We start from the raw sequence: 17,733 nt of genomic DNA, 5'->3' as shown, positions 1-17,733 counted from the left end.
TGGTATTTTTTTAACTCATTTTGTTTTAAATCTATATACATTTTAATAATAATCAACAACGGTGTTACATTTTTTGTGTAATTGTAATTGCCGTAATTGCCGTTTGAATATTGGAAAATAGTTCAAAACAATTCAGTATCTAGAAAACTATTCGTCGTAGAGCAATATTGTATCAAATTTGTCGCATAATTTTACGATGCAACGGAAATCCACATTTTTTTTCAATTTCAGGTTTGCGACCTAAAATTGATCAACCACATCTTGAAAAATTCAAGGTTTTTTAAATTTTGTTTCAAAATTGAGTTTCATGCCCCTATGACTGCAAAAAACGTTATTTAATTAATTTTTTTGATTTTCCAAAAATTTGAGTAAATTCGATATTTGCCAATAACTTCGGAACTATTGGTGGTAGCTATTTAATAACAATTTTGATTATATTTTATATGAAAAAAATTTCCTGCAATGTATAGATATCGAGAAAATTGCTGATATATGCAGAAATTGGTAATTGATCGATAACTTCTAAACACTAAAAATTTTACGAATTTTTTGATGCCAATCATTTTGTCGAATCATTACACATACATAGCCATTCTGAGATGAAAATTGTCGTAATTGACATAAAAATAACTCGATATTATAAAATATGATCAAAATTTTGGTCATTTTTGAGACAAAATAGTTTGATATGAGGTTTTAGCCACGTTTAGCCAAAATTGTTTTTAATTATAAGCTCAATTAATTTCACCAAAATTGTGAAAAGCAAAATTTTAAGATACCATAGACTTCAAATGGCCATGCTTTGTAATCTATTGTTTGAAAAGTATCTTCTATTATTACTATGATGTACAAGGCTTTTGGTATTAACGCATTTTTGCTTTTTATATAACTGTAATATACAGGGTGCGCCAGAACTCGCGCCCCAGGGAAACATTTCAAGTAAGATAAGATATCTGGAACATGGAAAAAATGTTTAAAAAATTCTATCTATCAAAAAACTTTTACATTCATTTTTTAACATTTGACATTTTTTTATGTTTATTTAATGATAGTGATGACCTTTTTACAATTATTTAGTAAATGTACAAAAATTTTGTCAATGAAAGCCACAAATAACATTGAACAGAGTTACAATTTATGATACAGCTTCCTTGTTTCCTCTTCTAAAAGCCTGTAGTAAAAAATCTTAAAAAATAATAAGTCAAAGTGCAAAATTTAAACACTCATAACTTCGAAATTTTTGTAGATAGAATTTTTCTCTTGAGTGCGAGTTCAAGCTATGTAAAAAATAAATAATAATAAAAATAAATTTGTATTTTGGGCCAAAATTGCAAAAACTTAGGAGATATTTCACAAGGTTATAAAATATAAAAAATCAGTTTTGGCATAACGCACTAACAATAGTTCCAGATTTTTTTATTAGTGCGTTGTCATAATCGCTGTTTAATAATTGGAAAATAGTTCAGTATCTAGAAAAAAACTTGAAATCGACCGGAGTTATAGTTTCAATTAGAATTCTTCGATTTTTTATAATGAAAAAAAAAATGTAACTCGAAAGCTAACGGTTGAAAACGATTTTTCAGAAATTTCAATATTGTTTTCAACCTCAAACCAGCAACGTTTTATGCATTTTTCTGATTTTTTAGAACCATCAAATGTACGAAAAGTGTCATTTGCTCGTTTGGTTTCCGAAATTCACACCTGATCAAAATTTTGGTAGCAAAATATTTGCATAAGACATCATCGACTCAAAAATTATTGTTACTATTGTTCATATTTCTCAAATTTGCTCTTAACATTACCATGTCAAAAACAATCGATTTTTATTTGTTTAATTTTTTGTTTTAAAATGTGAATAGTTAAAAGTGTTTTCAGTAAAATCTTGACAGGCCCAGGTTTTTTTATTAGTTAGTGTTGTCATAATCGCTGTTTATAAATTGGAAAATAGTTGAGTATCTAGAAAAAAACCCGAAGTCGACCGGAGTTATAGTTTCAGTTAGAATTCTTAGATTTTTTAAAATGAAAAAAAATGTAGGTAACTCTCGAAAGCTAACTGTCGAAAACGATTTTTCAAGAACTTCAAGATTGTTTTCAACCTTAAACCTACAACGTTTTATGCATTTTTTTCTGATTTTTTAGAACTATAAAATGTACGAAAAGTGTCATTTGCTTTTTTGGTTTCTGAAATTCACACTTGATCAAAATTTTAGTAGCAAAATGTTTGCATAAAATATCATCGACTCGAAAACTATTGTTACTATTGTTCATATTTTTCAAATTTGCTTTTAACATTACCTTTCTTATGATGTCAAAAACAGTGGATTTTTATTTGTTTAATTTTTTGTTTTAAAATGTGGACAGTAACAATAGTTTCAGATTTTTTTTGCCACAAATAACATTGAACAGAGTTACAATTTAGGATACAGCTTCCTTGTTTCCTCTTCTAATAGCCTGTAGCAAAAAATCTTAAAAAATAATAAGTCAAAGTGCAAAATTTAAACACTCATAACTTCGAAATTTTTGTAGATAGAATTTTTCTCTGGAGTGCGAGTTCAAACTATGTAAAAAATAAATAATAATAAAAATAAATTTGTATTTTGGGCAAAATTGCAAAAACTTAGGAGATATTTCACAAGGTTATAAAATATAAAAAATCAGTTTTGGCACCGTAATGATGAAATGCAAACATCAACAACAGTTTTGCTGTTTCACCTCTTAATAATCGGCATGATAAACCTACAAATTATCTAATTGATGAGACCAAGGTAACGAACGTGAGTAAGTATGCTCCCCCTACCTGTATATAATCACTAATAATCACTATATAACAACACCCAAAACATCAATCTCATTCAGTTCTAATTTTTAGTTGAGTAGTAATTATTTTCGCAACCATGGTCATCTCAATGGATCGCTGGAGAGGCAAAGTGGCCATCGTCACTGGCGCAAGTTCCGGAATTGGGGCCGCCATAGCCCAACAATTGGTCATTGAAGGCTTACAGGTACAAAATTAACATTTTTAACATTAAAAAAACGAGAAAAAGGTCGCAGGTTTTGCCCGTCGTTCCGAACGCGTCGAAGAACATGCGAAGAAACTCCAAGGCAAAAAGGGCAAACTCGTCGCTGTTAAAGTCGATTTAACGAAAGAGGAGGATATTATCAAGGGCTTCAAATGGGTTTCGGACAATTTGGGGCCAGTTCACATCCTAATTAACAACGCTGGACTCATCCAACCGACAAATCTCACCGAGGGCGAAACCCAAATGTGGAAAAAAATCCTAGACACTAATGTCCTAGGTTTGTGCATTGCGACAAGAGAAGCTGTGAAAATAATGAAAGCTGGAAAAATTGATGGTCATATTGTTCATATCAACAGTGTGGCAGGTCACACAGTGCCCAATTTTCCAAATATGAATGTCTACCCGGCTTCAAAACATGCTGTGACGGCTTTGACGGAGACTCTGCGCCAAGAGTTGAACCAACTGGGATTGAAGATTAAAATTACGGTACAAATTGTGTCCAAGTCGAAGAAAAATATATTTTTTTAATCTAATTTTAGAGTGTCAGTCCTGGAGGTGTCGAAACGGAAATAATTCAAGCTAATCAGCTTCAAATAAATTCAGAATTGTTGAAAAATATGTCCATGTTAAAGAGTGAAGATATTTCAGAAGCTGTTTTGTACGCTTTGGCAACGCCACCTCATGTTCAGGTGAAAATTGTGATAAAATAATGTATTTCTCACTCTGTAATAACTTTTTCAGGTGCACGAATTAATTATCAAACCAATTGGAGAGAAATTTTAGAGAATAATGAGTGTTAATAACAAAAGTGTAAACTATGACAAGCTCTTAAATATTTAATAAAAATGTACGAAATAAGTGAGTTTTTGTAGTTCTTTGATTATTCTATGTTGTAATTGTGTTTACTTTTCAAGAGACAAAGTAAGAAAACATTAACTGAAAAAAAAATGTTCTAAATCAAGGCATTTTATTTTAGAAATTTAAATTCAATTTATAATTATTATAATTAATAATAAAGACATCATAGTTATTTTATAATTTAGAAACTAATGTTAAAGTCTAAATTTAGACAAATCTTTTACATCATAGGAATTTTCATAAATCCCTGAAATCCTTGCAAGCACATCGAGAGCTTTTGTTTCTTCAGAACATTGCCCACAAAACGTCACTAAACACAAATTTATTTTCAATTAATTTTTATTTCTTTGGGGTTGAAAAAACAGCTAAAACCGACCGCCACCACATCGGACGGATTTGGCACTGCTTGAATTGTCCTGGCGATTCAAGAGTGCGGAATCATCCGTTATAAATAGCGAAACCATTGAGGTTACGTTTTCACAAACTCCAAATTTACTTTTTATTTAGTTTATTTTACGTTTTTTGTGCTAGTGCTAGGACGAGTACCAAGAGACAGATGTTAAACACAATTTAAATTTGTGTTTTGACTTTTTGTTTTTTTTTTTCTTGAAAAGTTGGTATAGTGTGAGAGACGAGTTTGGAAAGCGCTCTCGTTAGAAATTTCCACAAAAGAAAAAGGTTAGAACTGACAATCCTAGCAGGTTAGAACAATTTTTTTAATATTATACAGAATGTCCCAGAGAGTTGAAAAGGTCTATTAGTGGCCTTTAAATGGTAAAATTTAAAAAAAAATGTATAGGACACTGATAGATACTAATCTAGTGTGTCGCCCAAAATTATTTTCAACTATACAGCGTGTCTCAAAAATAAGTTACAATGCAAACTTGTATTTTTTTAAATGCCTAAAAGTTTATTTTTTTAGATAAACAATTTATCAGTTTATTAGATGCAAAAATAAAAAATAGGGTCTCCCATATATTTTTTTTTAAGTTATTTAACTTTTAACAAACTTGTTAATTTATTAATCTTTACAATTGCAAAACACTAAAAAATTGCTACAGTTTTAAATTACTTTCTTCTTTGCGAAAGTAAGAAAAAATAATTTGTTCTAGCTATCTTAATTTTTGTGTAATAAATTTCTAAAAAGTGCAAGTTTTCGTCAAAAAAAAGTTTTATTTCTAAAACTAAGCGAAATCGACTAATAAAAGTTTAGCGTAAAAACATTGTTTTAAAAAATATCTATCAATACATTTTTTTAAGTTTACCATTTAAAAGTCACTAATGGACTTTCTCAACACGCTGGGACAGCCTGTATATTAACCTTTTTTACGTAACAAAGAAATGGTTTATTTAATTTTTATTAACGCTAAATAACATTTTTTGATACAAAACTTTTATAGTTTCATTTTGCCCATCATATAGACATTGTAGTCTTTACTGTTCACTGAAAAACAAATTAGAAAATTAAACAACCCACAAAAATACTTACAAAAATATTTTGCGATTGCATGTGGCTCATCCTTCTTCTTCTCAATGTCACTAATGATGGCTTTGAGTCGATTTGCCATATTTTCCAAATTTTTCGCATTCACTCGTCCTAACAAATTATTACTTGTGTTCCAGTAATAAGGGATTCTTCCCTTTTCGATACAATCCTTATACTCAATTAGCACAGTCACAAAAACATAACTCAAAGGATTCCTCCAAAACTCCTCCGGCTTTTTATCAGCAATGTGCAACAACACTGTCTTAATATAATAACTGGCAACAGCGCTATGTTGCAAATTGTCTCGCAATTTCTAAAACCACTCATTAAAATTCAAACAAAACAAAGAAAACTAACTTTCAAAAGTTTGATTGTCGGTTTTAGGGTTCTTTTATTGTCAATTAAAACCCTTTCCTGCTCTTGGAAAGACAGTCTCCAGTGTCTGCTACTTTGGCCAACCTCGGTTTTGGGTTTTTTCGGAACAATGAAAAAATCAGGCTAATTTTTTGTTTAAAAAAGTTTTGTAATAAAAAATCACCTTGGTTTTCACAGGATTGGACTTGAACCCAGGTTTGGGCCACATATCTCCATGGAAGATGAAACACGTGACCAAATCGACGTCCATTGCCATGCCAGAGCCCGAAATTTTTAGGGTCAAAGCCGGACCTGCTTTATGCACAATTACCTAAAAAAAAATTTTTTTTTTGGAATTTTTTTTTTGGTAACAAACCTCGAAAGCCCCATTCGAGTTTGAAACAACCCGTTTTGGGCCCTTTTGCGGGAAGTCATTCATGGCTTTTTGCACGATTCCCTCCATCCAGGACAGGACTTTATCAGTATCCAGAAAATATTCCTTATCGAATAAATTCCCAAAAGTCCGGAAAGTGGGATTAGCTTCCGGTTGTCTCATAAACCCATCATAATTCCCAAGTTTCAAGTGCACAAAACCGGGCACTTTACTGACGATAATAGTCGGTTCTGCGTATTTGGGCACACTTAGAAGCAAGTCCAGGTCGAATTCCTCAGGTTTGCCAACTCTGAGACCATCATAGTAACTTCCACCGTAGAAAACACGCGAAAACATTTTCTTGAATAAGGGGTCTTTCTCTTTCATTTTGTCTATGAAAGTTTTGAGGATCTTGAAAGCAACGTAGTGAAAATTATTGATAGGGAAATAATTACCGATTCCAAGATTTGGTTGTTTCGTTTCACTTCCTTGTCTTGGAGCGAAATAAACTTGCTGTTTATTTCGTTTAAAGTGTTTTCCAAGTAGAGGTATTTTTTGGTTTCGGTCATTTTGGTGGCTGTGGACGACACCAGCCGATTTTAAGGCCACTATCACTTTTATACTGCAGAATAATTTAATAATCTTATCATAATTTACTAAGATTAAGTTACAATTGATAAAATTAGAGGAAGTCTACTCTGTCTAAAAATCTAACAATAAATAATATGGGAGTAAATGGATGAGGTAATATCAATTTTGATGTTGTTTGATATTTCTTTTATCAGTTTTATCTGATTGTATTGTCAAAAAAACTTGACAAAAAGAACGCCGTTTTAGATAAATTAGTCATTGTGTCTTAACAAAAAATATCAAAAATTATTTAGAAATTTAAGCAATGTCAAATTCTGGGCTATACCTATTATAATAATAATACCTATACAGGTGCGCCAGAACTCGCGCCCCAGAGAAAATTTTCAAGGAAGGACATGAAAAAAATGTTTAAAAAATTCTGTCAAAAAATTTTGACATTTATTTTATGACATTTGACATTTTTTTATATCTATTTAATGATACTGATGATCTTGTATATGTTTTTTTACAATTATTTAGTAAATGGACAAAAATTTTGCCAATAAAAGCTACAAATAACATTGAACGGAGTTAAAATTTAGGATACAGCTTCCTTATTTCCTCTTTTAATAGCCTATATAAAAAAAAACTTGGAAAATTATTTTTCCAACAGAAATAAATAGAGTCAAAGTGCAAACTTTAAACCTTCATAAGTTCGAAATTTTTAGAGATAAAAATGGATTATACAGGATGCGCCAGAGAAAAATGCCATATTACGTAAGATACCAAGAACATGAAAAAAAAATATCTATAAAAGTTTCGAAGTTATGAGAGTTTAAATTTTGCACTTTGACTATTTATTTCTGTTGGAAAAATAATTTTCTAAGTTTTTTTACTACAAGCTGTTAGAAGAAGAAACAAGGAAGCTGTATCCTAAATTGTAACTCTGTTTAATATTATTTGTGGCTTTTATAAGAATTTTTTTTTTACCTTTTATACAAGAACATCAATAGCATTAAATAGACATAAAATAATGTCAAATGTCAAAACATAAATGTCGATTTTTTGACAAACAGAATTTTTTAAACACTTTTTCCGTGTTGCTGGTATATTATCTCACTGGAAATTTTTCTCTGGGGCGAGTTCTGGCGCACTCTGTATATTATTTTTTCTACCTCTAGCATATTTATTTATTTCGGGAGTAAAAACACTAAATATCAATAAAAGTAATTACAATAAATATCTGTCAATTAAAACCATAAAACATTATCATTTCCTATTTCTTAGTTGGTCAGAATTACCATTAAGCAGTACTACAAAAAATTTCTCCATTTTTAAAATAACGTTAAAATAATCAAAAAATGTTTTACTGCAAAACATTAGCGAAAATAGTCTATTTTTAGCAATGAAGAAATGATTTATCAAACAATAAAACCCATTTATCGTAGAAAAACACTTTTAAACAATCACCGGTAAATCCCCGAATTTCACCATTTTCAATTGTCACAAGATGACTCATTGTTTGTCAAAGATATTTGCAAGATAACGATCTTTTAGTGTCAATAATCTTTCATTATAAAGGTTAATAATTATATTACCACACATTTTTTCACATTGATAAGAATTTGAAACGAGCATTATATTTGCAAAATCAGACTTTGTTTATCAAACAAACAAAACTAATGCAATGAGTCATCAGAGACAAGCACGATAAATATGAGAATTTTCTCGAGTACCAACCAAGTCGGTATCGTGAGTTGTCTTTGAATTTTTTTCAAAATTCACACATTCACATTTTTCACTACCTTACTTGGTAATTAATTATCTTGTAGATAAAATTAATAAAATTGAATTGGATTTTTAAACAACCTTGACAGTCTGACAGCGTCGATAACCCCTCCATTACCAGCAAACAGAATCAGAAAATTGCAAGTTTTGTGACAAAAAATGGGGAAGAAAAACCCGTTTTCTGGCCTGGAAGACGGCTTAAATGAAGCAAACCGAGAATACATCCAATGGAATCGAAATGATAATCACAGGACAAAAATCAAAGTTCTTAAAGTACGTTTGTGCACAAAATCTACACTTTAATAAAATTAAATAATCACAGGTGGTAAAAAAAATCGTAAATCTAATGAAACTCCAATCGCCGGCTTTCGCAAAACTGGAACCAACAATCTTCGGTAATGGCAGCAGTTTCGAAGGGTTAAAAGTTGGCCAACCTGACGAATTTGACATTGATATTTTACTCACTTTGCCGGGGGAAACCCAGCCGGAGGTAAAAACGGACACAATCCCAGGTTTTGTCCAATTGCAACTTTTAGGTTTTGATAATTTGGCTCAAACTGATCCGGAATTATACAGGTTGATTTTTTACTTACTTATTATTAGGGTAATGAGCGAATTTGTTGACGATGATAATTACTTGCTCACGACCCAAATGAAGTCATCTTTCATGCAGAGTATTTTTGACAAAACTCGTGACAAGTATTTTTCAAATGGAGTTATTAAAGGTGATCACAAAAAGGTTTCTAATTTTTTATTGTCTATATTTTGGGGTTCATTTTCATTTGTTTTAGATTACAAGAGCGCAAAATAAAGGGCCTGCTTTAACTTTAACCATAGATGGTTTCAATTTATTGGTTACAATTGATTTAGTCCCTTGTTTTGTTCTTACAAACTGGCCCCAAAACGGTTTTCGTCCCAACCCCTTTCCAGAAATTGATGTAAGTTTATAGTTAAAAAAAACACTAATTTGATTTTAATTTCAGGAGTTTTTTATAGTTCCAAAAGAGCCTAAACGAGAGCATCCTCATCTGGAAAGGTACTGGCGATTGTCTTTCCAAGAACAGGAAAGGGAACTCATGTTTGACAAAAAGTGGATGAAACCGACAATTCGAGTCATGAAGGTTTTCAACAAAACATTCTTGTTTTATTAATTGATATAAATGATTGCAGTGCCTGAGAGATCATTTCAAACACAAGATTTCAAGTTATGCAATCAAGACTCTCTTTTTTTGGCAAGATCAAATTACACCGGATTTGTGGAGAGGTCCTTTGAGTCATTGTTTGGTTTATGTAAGTCAATTTGTGTTTTTTCTTTAATTACTTTCACTTGTTTATAGATGTTGGAACGGTATTTACGTTGCTTGGAGGATAAAAAAATTCCTTATTTTTGGTACAGCAAGTTGGATCTTTTGGATAATTTAACCGATTCGCAAAAAGAACAGTATAGGGATGATGTCCAAAGGATGCTTAATGATATTAAAGGTGATCCAACAGCAGAAACTATTCTTACATATTTTGGTTAATTCTTTGTTATTGTATTAAATAAAAACTACGATTTTCTTAATCAAACTTGAAATGTTTTATTGGTTGCATACATCTAGAACTTTTATTAAGTGAATTGAGCCTAAAAATAATATGAAACAGCTTTTTTGTGACGTTTTAGACTTTTGAAAGAGAAAATTTTTAGAAATTATTTATTTTTAGTGTTTTTTTCTTTCTTTTTCTAATTTTTTTACACGTGTGCATAACTGGTTGCATATTCTAATTACTATTTAATTTATTTTATATGAAAGTACCGGCCGGTATTATCACAGTCCTGGTGAGGATTGGAATTTGTGATAAGACTTGTTTTAAAATAATCGAGAAATCCTGCAAATCATCTTATCTTTTATTTTTATCACAAGTTTTCTGGATCTCAGTTGGCAGTTGACATTTGTGCCCACTTTTGACAGAAATCAAATCGTGTCCCAAGTTTCACCAATTTCCCAAAATTTCAAAAAACCACGATGAAAGTCGTCAAAGACAACGAAAACAAATGGTCAGGATACGGACTTCGCATTTTCCTCAACACTTTGTCCCACCCTTTCGAGTACGCCAAAGTCCTCATACAGGTTAGAAAATCGGTGAAAATTGCTGGAAAACTCACTTATTGTGCTATTACAGATCGGATACGAACCCATACCGCCCTATTCGTCGAAAACCTTGCTCGGCAAGCCGGCCTTGAAACTGCCAAACATTTTCCAATACGGTAAACCCCTGAAAATGGTAAAATCGCACTAATCAGCCCCCTTGCAGTGAAACACATTAAATCAGTGGATGGAGTCTCGGGGTGCTACCGCGGCTTGGGCCCCAAAGTCTGCGGCAGTCTCATCAATCTCGTAGCGACGCAAAAAATGATGGAATACCTCGACTTGAACCAACAAGATGAAGAAGAGGACACTGATGTTGAGGAAAATAGAAAACAGAAGTTTTTGAAGTGTCTCAAAGGCGATATCATCACACACACAACAGCAATAATCATCAGTCAGCCGTTTCATGTAATTACAATCAGAATTATGGCACAGTTTGTAGGAAAAGAGTCCAAATATGTGTAAGTGCAAGTTATAATTCAAGATAAAACACTATTTCGGGGGTTTACAGGGGCGTTTTTGGCTCGATTGGTGAAATATACCGACAGAATGGCATTCTGGGGTTTTTTAGTGGACTCATTCCGAGACTAATAGGGGATATTTTGTCCGTTGTGTTGGCAAGCAGTTTGACCTATGTCATCAATAAGTACCTAATAGAAGAGAAGGAAATACAAAATTATACTTCAGCGGCCGTCTGTGTAAGTAAAAATATGTGTGGTACCCCTGATTGTAGAGCACAACCAACTAGATTGTCGCTTGTTTTTTTTATTAAAGTAACTAAAACATTTATAGTATTTACTCTTCAAGAATCACATTTCGCAGATGGTGTCCTCGTCCATAATGTACCCCTTCCAAGTGGTTTCCAACTGCATGGCTGTCTCAAATTCCGGCTTGTTGGCCGGGTCGCCCCCCTATATGTTGCACTACAACACTTGGATTGACTGTTGGAACGATTTGTCTAGTCGTAATCAACTGAAACGGGGATCTAGTCTTTTGGTCCGGTATTACAAGGGCCCTTCTTTGATTACAAGTYAAGGCAGTCTACTCATAGGCAAAGACCTCAAGACCAACTAAATTTCATGTTCATATTCAGTAGTTGATTTTTTTCTTTACAAATTGAGGCAATTGTGTGTAAATATTAGAGTATTGTATTATTTTACAATAAAATTCTTGTTCAATTTTAATTGCAGTTTTTTTGGCACTGTTACGGCTCAAAAGTACAAAAAAGTTGAAATAATTTGCGCGCTAGGGGTGTTACATGTATTAGGTTGGCAACAATGTTAAAATTAAACTAGAAATGTTTTTTTATTTGCTATGAAATCAAACCGCTTGTCACAAAAAAAAACATTTTATTTTTAATTACAGATGTCAACTGACAACCAATAATATTGCCAACATTTGGTAATTTTTTGATTACCAAATCATATTGAAAAGTCAAATTTGAGGTTAAAGCCTGCTTGTCAGTAGATCAGAAAGTGAAAAATTTGATCAATGGCTCATTTTTTGCTATATTTTTTAAAAACTAAAATTAAAACTGTAGTATTTAATTTTTTTGGTTACAATCGCAAACACCAACCTTGAAGAAACAAAAGCACTAAAAAAGGCAAAAAAAAAGAAGCGCGAATCGCTGTCGCTGCTGTTGAGCATAGTAGCGTTAGTTTTACTGTTTATCTTCCAGAAAAAAGATTCTTGTGGTAAATGTAACGATTTACGAATGCCAATAATGTATAAAGTGTAGTTTTTAGGAGTTATTACAACAAGATGGCGCGTACTAAGAAAACCTCAAAGAAGAGAATGGGATCGCCCACCGTCCCTTCCACTTGTTTTGTGGGAAAGAATAAAAAACATCGTATCCAATTAAAGCTACGTGGGATTATTGAAAAATTGATATTGTCTACAGAGTCTTGGATTCCACAAATGCCTTTTTCACTTATTCGTGAACTTCTCCAACATCAGAAAAGGGATCTCAGGATTCAGAGAAGTGCTTTACAAGCACTGCAGGCGGCTGCTGAGGGATTTGTAGTTTCGTTTTTAGCAGACAGTATTTTCTCTAGCGGCCCTTGCAGCCATAAGAAACTTGTACTCGTAGAGCAAATTTTAAGCTTAAAGCTCTAACACTGTGTTAGTTTATTCATGTTGAATCTTTTGTTTTTGTTTTTATTTTAATACTGCAAATTCTAATGTTAAAAGTTAATGTTTTAGAGAATATATTCAGTTATTTTTTGTTTATTTTGTGTTCTATGGTTGGCACTGCTAGTGTCAAAAATGTCACTCACAGCATAAATTGTCAATTTCAAATGTCACACAATTTATAATAAATAAGTCAACTGTCATTTATTTCAGTATCACCAACTTAATGTTAAAGTTACAGTTAAAAATTACGGCCTAGATATACCCAGATGTGATTTTATGGCCAGTTTTATTGAAATCTTGCGAAATAAATGAGACTTTAATTTTTTATTTAATTCTTTTATTATACCTGTGACTTATTTTTTATTAATGAAAATTATACAAAAAAAAACACTTTTAGTAATAAGAAAAAAAAAGGAATTTTTACCTCAAAAACAAGCATCAACCTTCAAAAAAGACAAAAATCGCATCAATATCGATCTAATTATGCGATTTTTCGGATAGTTTTAGCAAAATCTTGAAAAATATTTGAGTTTTTACACTAAGAAAGTTAATTTCTGGCTTAAAAACAAGGTAAAACGTTTAAAAGTTAAAAAAATTACCTTAATTTGGAACTAATTCCATAATTTTTAAGCTTGTTTTGTCAAAAGCTCACGAAATGAAAGAGTTTTTGGCTCAAAAACGAGCTAAAATTCTTTAAATCGACAAAAAAATCATTTTTGACCTAAATATGTATTTTTTGGCTAGTTTTATCAAAATTATAGAAATAATTTTTGACATAAATATGTGGTGTAGTTTTATAACCGGTTTTCTTGAAATTTTGCAAAATAAATAAGTTTTTCGTTCAAAAACGAGCAAAAAGTCTTAAAATAAGCATTTTCGACTTTTATATTTGATTTTTTATTAAAAATTTACGAACAACTAAGCTTTTTTATTCAAAAACATGCCTATACGCTCAAGGAATTACGGGACAACAGGGAGTTTTTAGTTCTTAAAAGTCGTAAGTTCAGGCTCAAAAACGTGCAAAATTTTTTACAAGAAACAAAAATAGTTGTATTTTTACCTGCTTAAACAAAAAAGGCCATTTTGACACCAAAAACACGATAAAAAATTATTAAATAAATAATAAATCAATTGTCATTAATTTCCTAGGGGCGGCTGTTAATAATTCAGTGTCGCCAACTTAATTTTAATGTCACAGCTCACTTTGATCGGAAATTTTTTCGGAAGCTTGATATAATTTTTTACATTTATTTTTAATTGAATCAGTTAACAATTTGTACTTTTCAAAAAGCGATTATAAATCCAGTCAGTTTTTCATCGTAATAACCGCTATTTTCTTTTAATAAACAAGACCGGTTTAAATTTGAATTTGGCGCGTTCTGTCATTTGTCATTCGCTCAACAAGTGCATTGTGGGATTACATGGTGGTCATTTTTGTCATATTATTGTCGAAAAGTCTCGCAAACAAGCCGAATAATTGCGCATTACCTGAAACTCGCATTAATTACTATGAAATTTGTGATATGCTGTTTATTATTAATCGCCGTATCTGTGTAAACCGTGCATTTATCCAAGCGTTTGATAACAAAGGTCATTTCAGATGAACCTAACCCAACGTCTCTAGAGTCTCGAAAAAGGTAAAAAACGCATCAATTCGTGTCACTTTTGACATTTCATTGCAGAAATTACCATGTTTTGGAAGTACAACAACAACTCATCGTCGGAACTCGACGCCCTGCTTTGCAAACAGGTAAAACAGCTAAATTGTGTGCGCGCCCCCTGAATTGTGCTTTTCCAGGACGTGACTCTAGCCGAGGTGATGGACGCCGAAGACATCATCAATCAGTGCAAGGCGCAAAGCAAGGGTTTGATCGACTTGTAAGTGGGGAATTGTGACGATTTCGGCGTTTTTTACCCCCATTTTGCAGCTTGTTGAAGCCCGAAATGATGGAGGAGCTTGTGAGTCTCATAACTCGCGAGCCCTCGAATGAATTGGACGAAAGAGTTAGGTTTAAGTACCCCAACATTGCGTGTGAATTACTTACATCGGATGTTCCTTCAATTAACGAGAGGCTGGCTAGTGACGAAGTACTGCTTGATAAGTTGTACAGTTTTTTAGAGTGTGAGCCCCCTTTAAACCCACTGTTGGCTTCCTACTTTAGTAGAATTATGGGTGCACTTATTGCAAAAAAGACTGAGCAGGTAGGTGTTAAGTGTTAATAACTAAATTTAGAATGATTCAATTTGGGTGGCAACCCTGCTTATCAAACTCAAATGTCACAATTTTATAGTCAATTGTCATTCATTTGCGACGGGTGGTCGCCGAGAAAGCCGTTGCAGTTTTCCATAACTGATTAGAAGGAAGGCCATGAATACAGTATTGCCAACACAGAATTTTTTAAAGCGTCATTCTGTTATCAAGAGTGATTTGTTAAAAACTTCAGTGATAATGAATGACTCATTCATGTGTTAAAATTAAATAGAATCACGTGAATTTCAACGTTTCAAAATACGAAAAAAGGGAAATTGAATCATTCTGCTGTTATACCGGGTGACCCAGAAATAAAAATTATTATTACCCGCCACTGGGCTGAAGTGATCACCATAGTTACATACATGTTTCTATAGCAACTACGGATTTATTTCATTTTTTTTTGTATTTTTTTGCGCGTTTCTGTTGGTAACACTGCAATTTTTCTGTTGCGATTATTTCTGGGACACTATTCGTATTTTGTTCTTAATTTGTGACTGGAATATTGAAGAATGATAGATTTTTGAGAATATAAAAGTTCTTAAAATAATTGTAGGGTTTTGTGGAAGTTTTCTAATAAAAGAAATATCGTTACTTTTTTTGCAATATTAATGAAAATTTAAGATTTGAAAATATTTACAGACAGTGATTTTTCTGAAATTTGCATTTTAATTTGTACGTATTTTTTTATTATACAAAATAGTAACAAGAATTTTCGAAGAAATAAAAGTAATTTTTATCTCAGAAACAAGAAAACCTTCAAAAAAGGCAAAAATCACATCAAGTTTGATCTAAATATGTGATTTTTTGGCCAGTTTTAGGAAAATTTTGAAAATAATTTTTTTTTGGCTCAAAAACAAACTAAAACGTTCAAATCAAAATAGGCAAACAAAATTATTATAAAATAATTTCAGTTTTTGTCTTTTTTTTGTGTGAACTTCCATAAGACTCGATAATCAAAAAATTGCAAAACTTGCATTATTTTGGAGTCAGTTAAATTTCCAATCAAAGTGGTCTGTGACTTTGCGTTTAGGTTGGCAACATTGAGTGATGTAGAGACAGTCAAAAGTGGGCTAAAAGGCTTAAAATAGGCAAGAATAACATCATTTTTTACCTTAAAACATATTTTTTTTGGCCAGTTTTATTCAAATCTTGGGAAAAACAGAACTTTTTAATTCAAAATATTCTTAAGAATCGAAGACAGACAAAAATTACGTAATTTTCGATTCCTTTTAATTTTACATTTTTTTGTGCTTAAAGTACAAAAAAAAAATTCAGTATCAAAATAATCAAAATAGACAAAAAAATAATAAAATATTTTTTTTTGTGTGAACTTCCATAAGACTCGATAATCAAAAAATTGCAAAATTGCAATTGGAGTCAGTTAAATTTCCAATCAAAGTGGTCTGTGACTGCGTTTAGGTTGGCAACATTGAGTGATGTAGAGACAGTCTGTGCATAATTCAGTGTTGCCAACTTAATTCCAAAATCACAGGCCACTTTGATCCGAATCTTTTTTAAATGATCTGTGTGTAATAATGTACGATATATAACATATTTTTTCTCCTTTTTTTCCGCGCCTTTCCCATCACGTCTTCGCTCCTTCGGTGACATCCTATTTCCGTCCACCAGAACTGGTTGTCCTATCAGTTCACTTGCTTACAGGTTCTAGATTTTTTAAAAACAAAGGACACCTTTATATCATTACTGCTCAAACATTTAGGCACTTCCGCTATCATGGATCTCATGCTCAAGCTTATGACACAGGTTGAAAGCCTCGAAATGCGACAAAATATTCTCAACGTGAGGATTAAAATTTTGAAAAATTGGGTTTAAATTCTGTTTTTTTTAGTGGTTAGACAGTCAGAGAATTATGCAATCGTTGGTTTGTCTATTAAATCCGAAAATTGACAAAGAAAGGCACTATAATGTTGCTCAATTATTGTGTGATTTTATCAAAGCAGCTCGTGATACTCAAAGAAATTCATCGGAAAGAGTTGATCCGGATCCGCTACTTAATACATTAGAATCGTAAGGATTTTCAAAAAAAAAAATTGGTTTTGTTTAGTTTTTTGTTGGGTTTTTAGAGCTGAAACAGTATCATTATTGTTAGATAATATATTTCAAGAGGAAAAGACCGAAAGTGCTATTGTTGGCGGCATTCAAGTACTTTTAGCACTTCTAGATATTTCCCAATTGAGGTAAGTCTCTATTTTGGCGTTGTTTACGCAAATATGGAAGTTGAGTATGGAAATTTTTATTTTTTATTTAATAAAATATCGCAGTTTCTGACCTGATTTGGTGATTTTTTGGTCAGTTTTATCAAAATCTTTCGAGAAAGTGAACTTTTTAATTGAAAAACATTCTAAAATGCCCAAGGAAAGAAATGATAACGTAATTTACAACTTGATTACAATTTTTTACAAGCGAAAAATCTGAGGCAAATCGAAATTTTGCGAAAATATCCTGTTTTAACGGAGTTTTGGATCAAAAACAAAAAAAAAACACATTTGGAAAGGATAAATATAAAGTCATTTTTGACCTAAGTATGTGTTTTTATAGTCAGCTTTATTGAAATCTTGCGAAATAAATGAGTTTTTCGTTCATTATTTTTATTTATTTTTTATTAAAGAAAATTATACAAAAGGGCATTTTTAGAAAAAAAATAAAATTGTTTACCTCAGAAACAAGCATCGACCTTCAAAAAAAGGCAAAAATCACATAAATTTTTATCTAAATAAGTGATTTTTTAGCTAGTTTTAGCGAAATCT

The 17,733-nt window shown here is 31.8% G+C and overlaps 5 protein-coding genes and 1 long non-coding RNA gene across 13 annotated transcripts in view; 5 read left to right on the top strand and 1 right to left on the bottom strand.

Annotated features, from left to right (window-relative positions):
* Positions 1-2,852: 2,852 nt before the first annotated feature.
* Positions 2,853-3,885, top strand: LOC123015865 (farnesol dehydrogenase-like). Its single transcript, XM_044415901.1, has 4 exons — positions 2,853-3,002; positions 3,045-3,506; positions 3,560-3,709; positions 3,762-3,885. Exons 1-4 carry the CDS (start codon positions 2,895-2,897, stop codon positions 3,801-3,803), a joined length of 762 nt encoding a protein of 253 aa, XP_044271836.1. The 5' UTR covers positions 2,853-2,894; the 3' UTR covers positions 3,804-3,885.
* Positions 3,886-5,218: 1,333 nt separating this feature from the next.
* On the bottom strand, positions 5,219-6,808 carry LOC123015743 (cyclic GMP-AMP synthase-like). Its single transcript, XM_044415659.1, has 6 exons — positions 6,547-6,808; positions 6,095-6,502; positions 5,903-6,049; positions 5,722-5,862; positions 5,368-5,677; positions 5,219-5,322 (listed from the first exon to the last, which is right to left on the bottom strand). The coding sequence occupies exons 1-6, from the start codon at positions 6,658-6,660 to the stop codon at positions 5,273-5,275; spliced, it is 1,170 nt and encodes a 389-aa protein (XP_044271594.1). The 5' UTR covers positions 6,661-6,808; the 3' UTR covers positions 5,219-5,272.
* An 880-nt stretch (positions 6,809-7,688) lies between these two features.
* On the top strand, positions 7,689-10,018 carry LOC123015752 (cyclic GMP-AMP synthase-like). Of its 4 annotated transcripts, none has more exons than XM_044415698.1 (7): positions 7,689-8,242; positions 8,494-8,722; positions 8,772-9,188; positions 9,241-9,387; positions 9,433-9,570; positions 9,620-9,739; positions 9,787-10,018. In XM_044415698.1, the coding sequence occupies exons 2-7, from the start codon at positions 8,609-8,611 to the stop codon at positions 9,970-9,972; spliced, it is 1,122 nt and encodes a 373-aa protein (XP_044271633.1). In that variant the 5' UTR covers positions 7,689-8,242; positions 8,494-8,608; the 3' UTR covers positions 9,973-10,018. The 4 variants fall into 4 exon arrangements, with proteins under 4 accessions (XP_044271633.1, XP_044271615.1, XP_044271624.1 ...); XM_044415680.1 differs by having other exon boundaries at positions 7,689-8,413; XM_044415689.1 differs by having other exon boundaries at positions 7,689-8,474; positions 8,539-8,722.
* A 226-nt stretch (positions 10,019-10,244) lies between these two features.
* Positions 10,245-11,762, top strand: LOC123004137 (mitochondrial carrier homolog 2-like). 2 transcript variants are annotated; one of them, XM_044397256.1, is made up of 5 exons: positions 10,245-10,560; positions 10,613-10,697; positions 10,745-11,039; positions 11,090-11,276; positions 11,371-11,762. In XM_044397256.1, exons 1-5 carry the CDS (start codon positions 10,456-10,458, stop codon positions 11,650-11,652), a joined length of 954 nt encoding a protein of 317 aa, XP_044253191.1. In that variant the 5' UTR covers positions 10,245-10,455; the 3' UTR covers positions 11,653-11,762. The 2 variants fall into 2 exon arrangements, with proteins under 2 accessions (XP_044253191.1, XP_044253198.1); XM_044397263.1 differs by having other exon boundaries at positions 10,248-10,560; positions 11,401-11,762.
* Positions 11,763-12,141: 379 nt separating this feature from the next.
* Positions 12,142-13,038, top strand: LOC123005284. The gene is made up of 2 exons (XR_006412736.1): positions 12,142-12,272; positions 12,324-13,038. It is a non-coding gene; the product is annotated as an uncharacterized LOC123005284 (long non-coding RNA).
* A 1,074-nt stretch (positions 13,039-14,112) lies between these two features.
* LOC123005754 (serine/threonine-protein phosphatase 6 regulatory subunit 3) overlaps positions 14,113-17,733 on the top strand; it is a 7,967-nt gene continuing 4,346 nt past the window's right edge. For 2 of the 4 annotated variants that reach the window (XM_044399719.1, XM_044399694.1), the window contains exons 1-7: positions 14,113-14,348; positions 14,394-14,461; positions 14,510-14,589; positions 14,640-14,913; positions 16,595-16,765; positions 16,815-16,993; positions 17,050-17,163. In XM_044399719.1, coding sequence (XP_044255654.1) covers positions 14,402-14,461; positions 14,510-14,589; positions 14,640-14,913; positions 16,595-16,765; positions 16,815-16,993; positions 17,050-17,163 — 878 coding nt within the window. In that variant the 5' untranslated portion in view covers positions 14,113-14,348; positions 14,394-14,401. The remainder of the gene's footprint in view (positions 14,349-14,393; positions 14,462-14,509; positions 14,590-14,639; positions 14,914-16,594; positions 16,766-16,814; positions 16,994-17,049; positions 17,164-17,733) is intronic. The other 2 variants (XM_044399703.1, XM_044399711.1) reach the window with 2 other exon arrangements.

Source organism: Tribolium madens, unplaced genomic scaffold (assembly GCF_015345945.1).
Source record: "Tribolium madens isolate multiple individuals breed KSU strain unplaced genomic scaffold, Tmad_KSU_1.1 Scaffold_11;HRSCAF=98;Tcas5.2_LG3b, whole genome shotgun sequence".
Classification (NCBI taxonomy): Eukaryota; Metazoa; Arthropoda; class Insecta; order Coleoptera; family Tenebrionidae; genus Tribolium; species Tribolium madens.
The sequence above is the reverse complement of the archived record's forward strand: the minus strand, read 5'-3'. Positions and strand labels throughout refer to the sequence as shown.

Bases quoted from the DNA above. Each gene is read 5' to 3' on its own strand.
- LOC123015865 (XM_044415901.1), top strand. From the start codon at position 2,895: ATGGTCATCTCAATGGATCGCTGGAGAGGCAAAGTGGCCATCGTCACT. The intron at 3,003-3,044 runs GTACAAAATTAA...AACGAGAAAAAG, and splicing joins TGGTCATTGAAGGCTTACAG to GTCGCAGGTTTTGCCCGTCG. The intron at 3,507-3,559 runs GTACAAATTGTG...ATCTAATTTTAG, and splicing joins GATTGAAGATTAAAATTACG to AGTGTCAGTCCTGGAGGTGT.
- LOC123015743 (XM_044415659.1), bottom strand. From the start codon at position 6,660: ATGACCGAAACCAAAAAATACCTCTACTTGGAAAACACTTTAAACGAA. The intron at 6,050-6,094 runs GTTTGTTACCAA...ATTTTTTTTTAG, and splicing joins ACTCGAATGGGGCTTTCGAG to GTAATTGTGCATAAAGCAGG. The intron at 5,863-5,902 runs GTGATTTTTTAT...ACAAAAAATTAG, and splicing joins CCAATCCTGTGAAAACCAAG to CCTGATTTTTTCATTGTTCC.
- LOC123015752 (XM_044415698.1), top strand. From the start codon at position 8,609: ATGGGGAAGAAAAACCCGTTTTCTGGCCTGGAAGACGGCTTAAATGAA. The intron at 9,388-9,432 runs GTAAGTTTATAG...TTTTAATTTCAG, and splicing joins ACCCCTTTCCAGAAATTGAT to GAGTTTTTTATAGTTCCAAA. The intron at 9,571-9,619 runs GTTTTCAACAAA...AAATGATTGCAG, and splicing joins CGACAATTCGAGTCATGAAG to TGCCTGAGAGATCATTTCAA.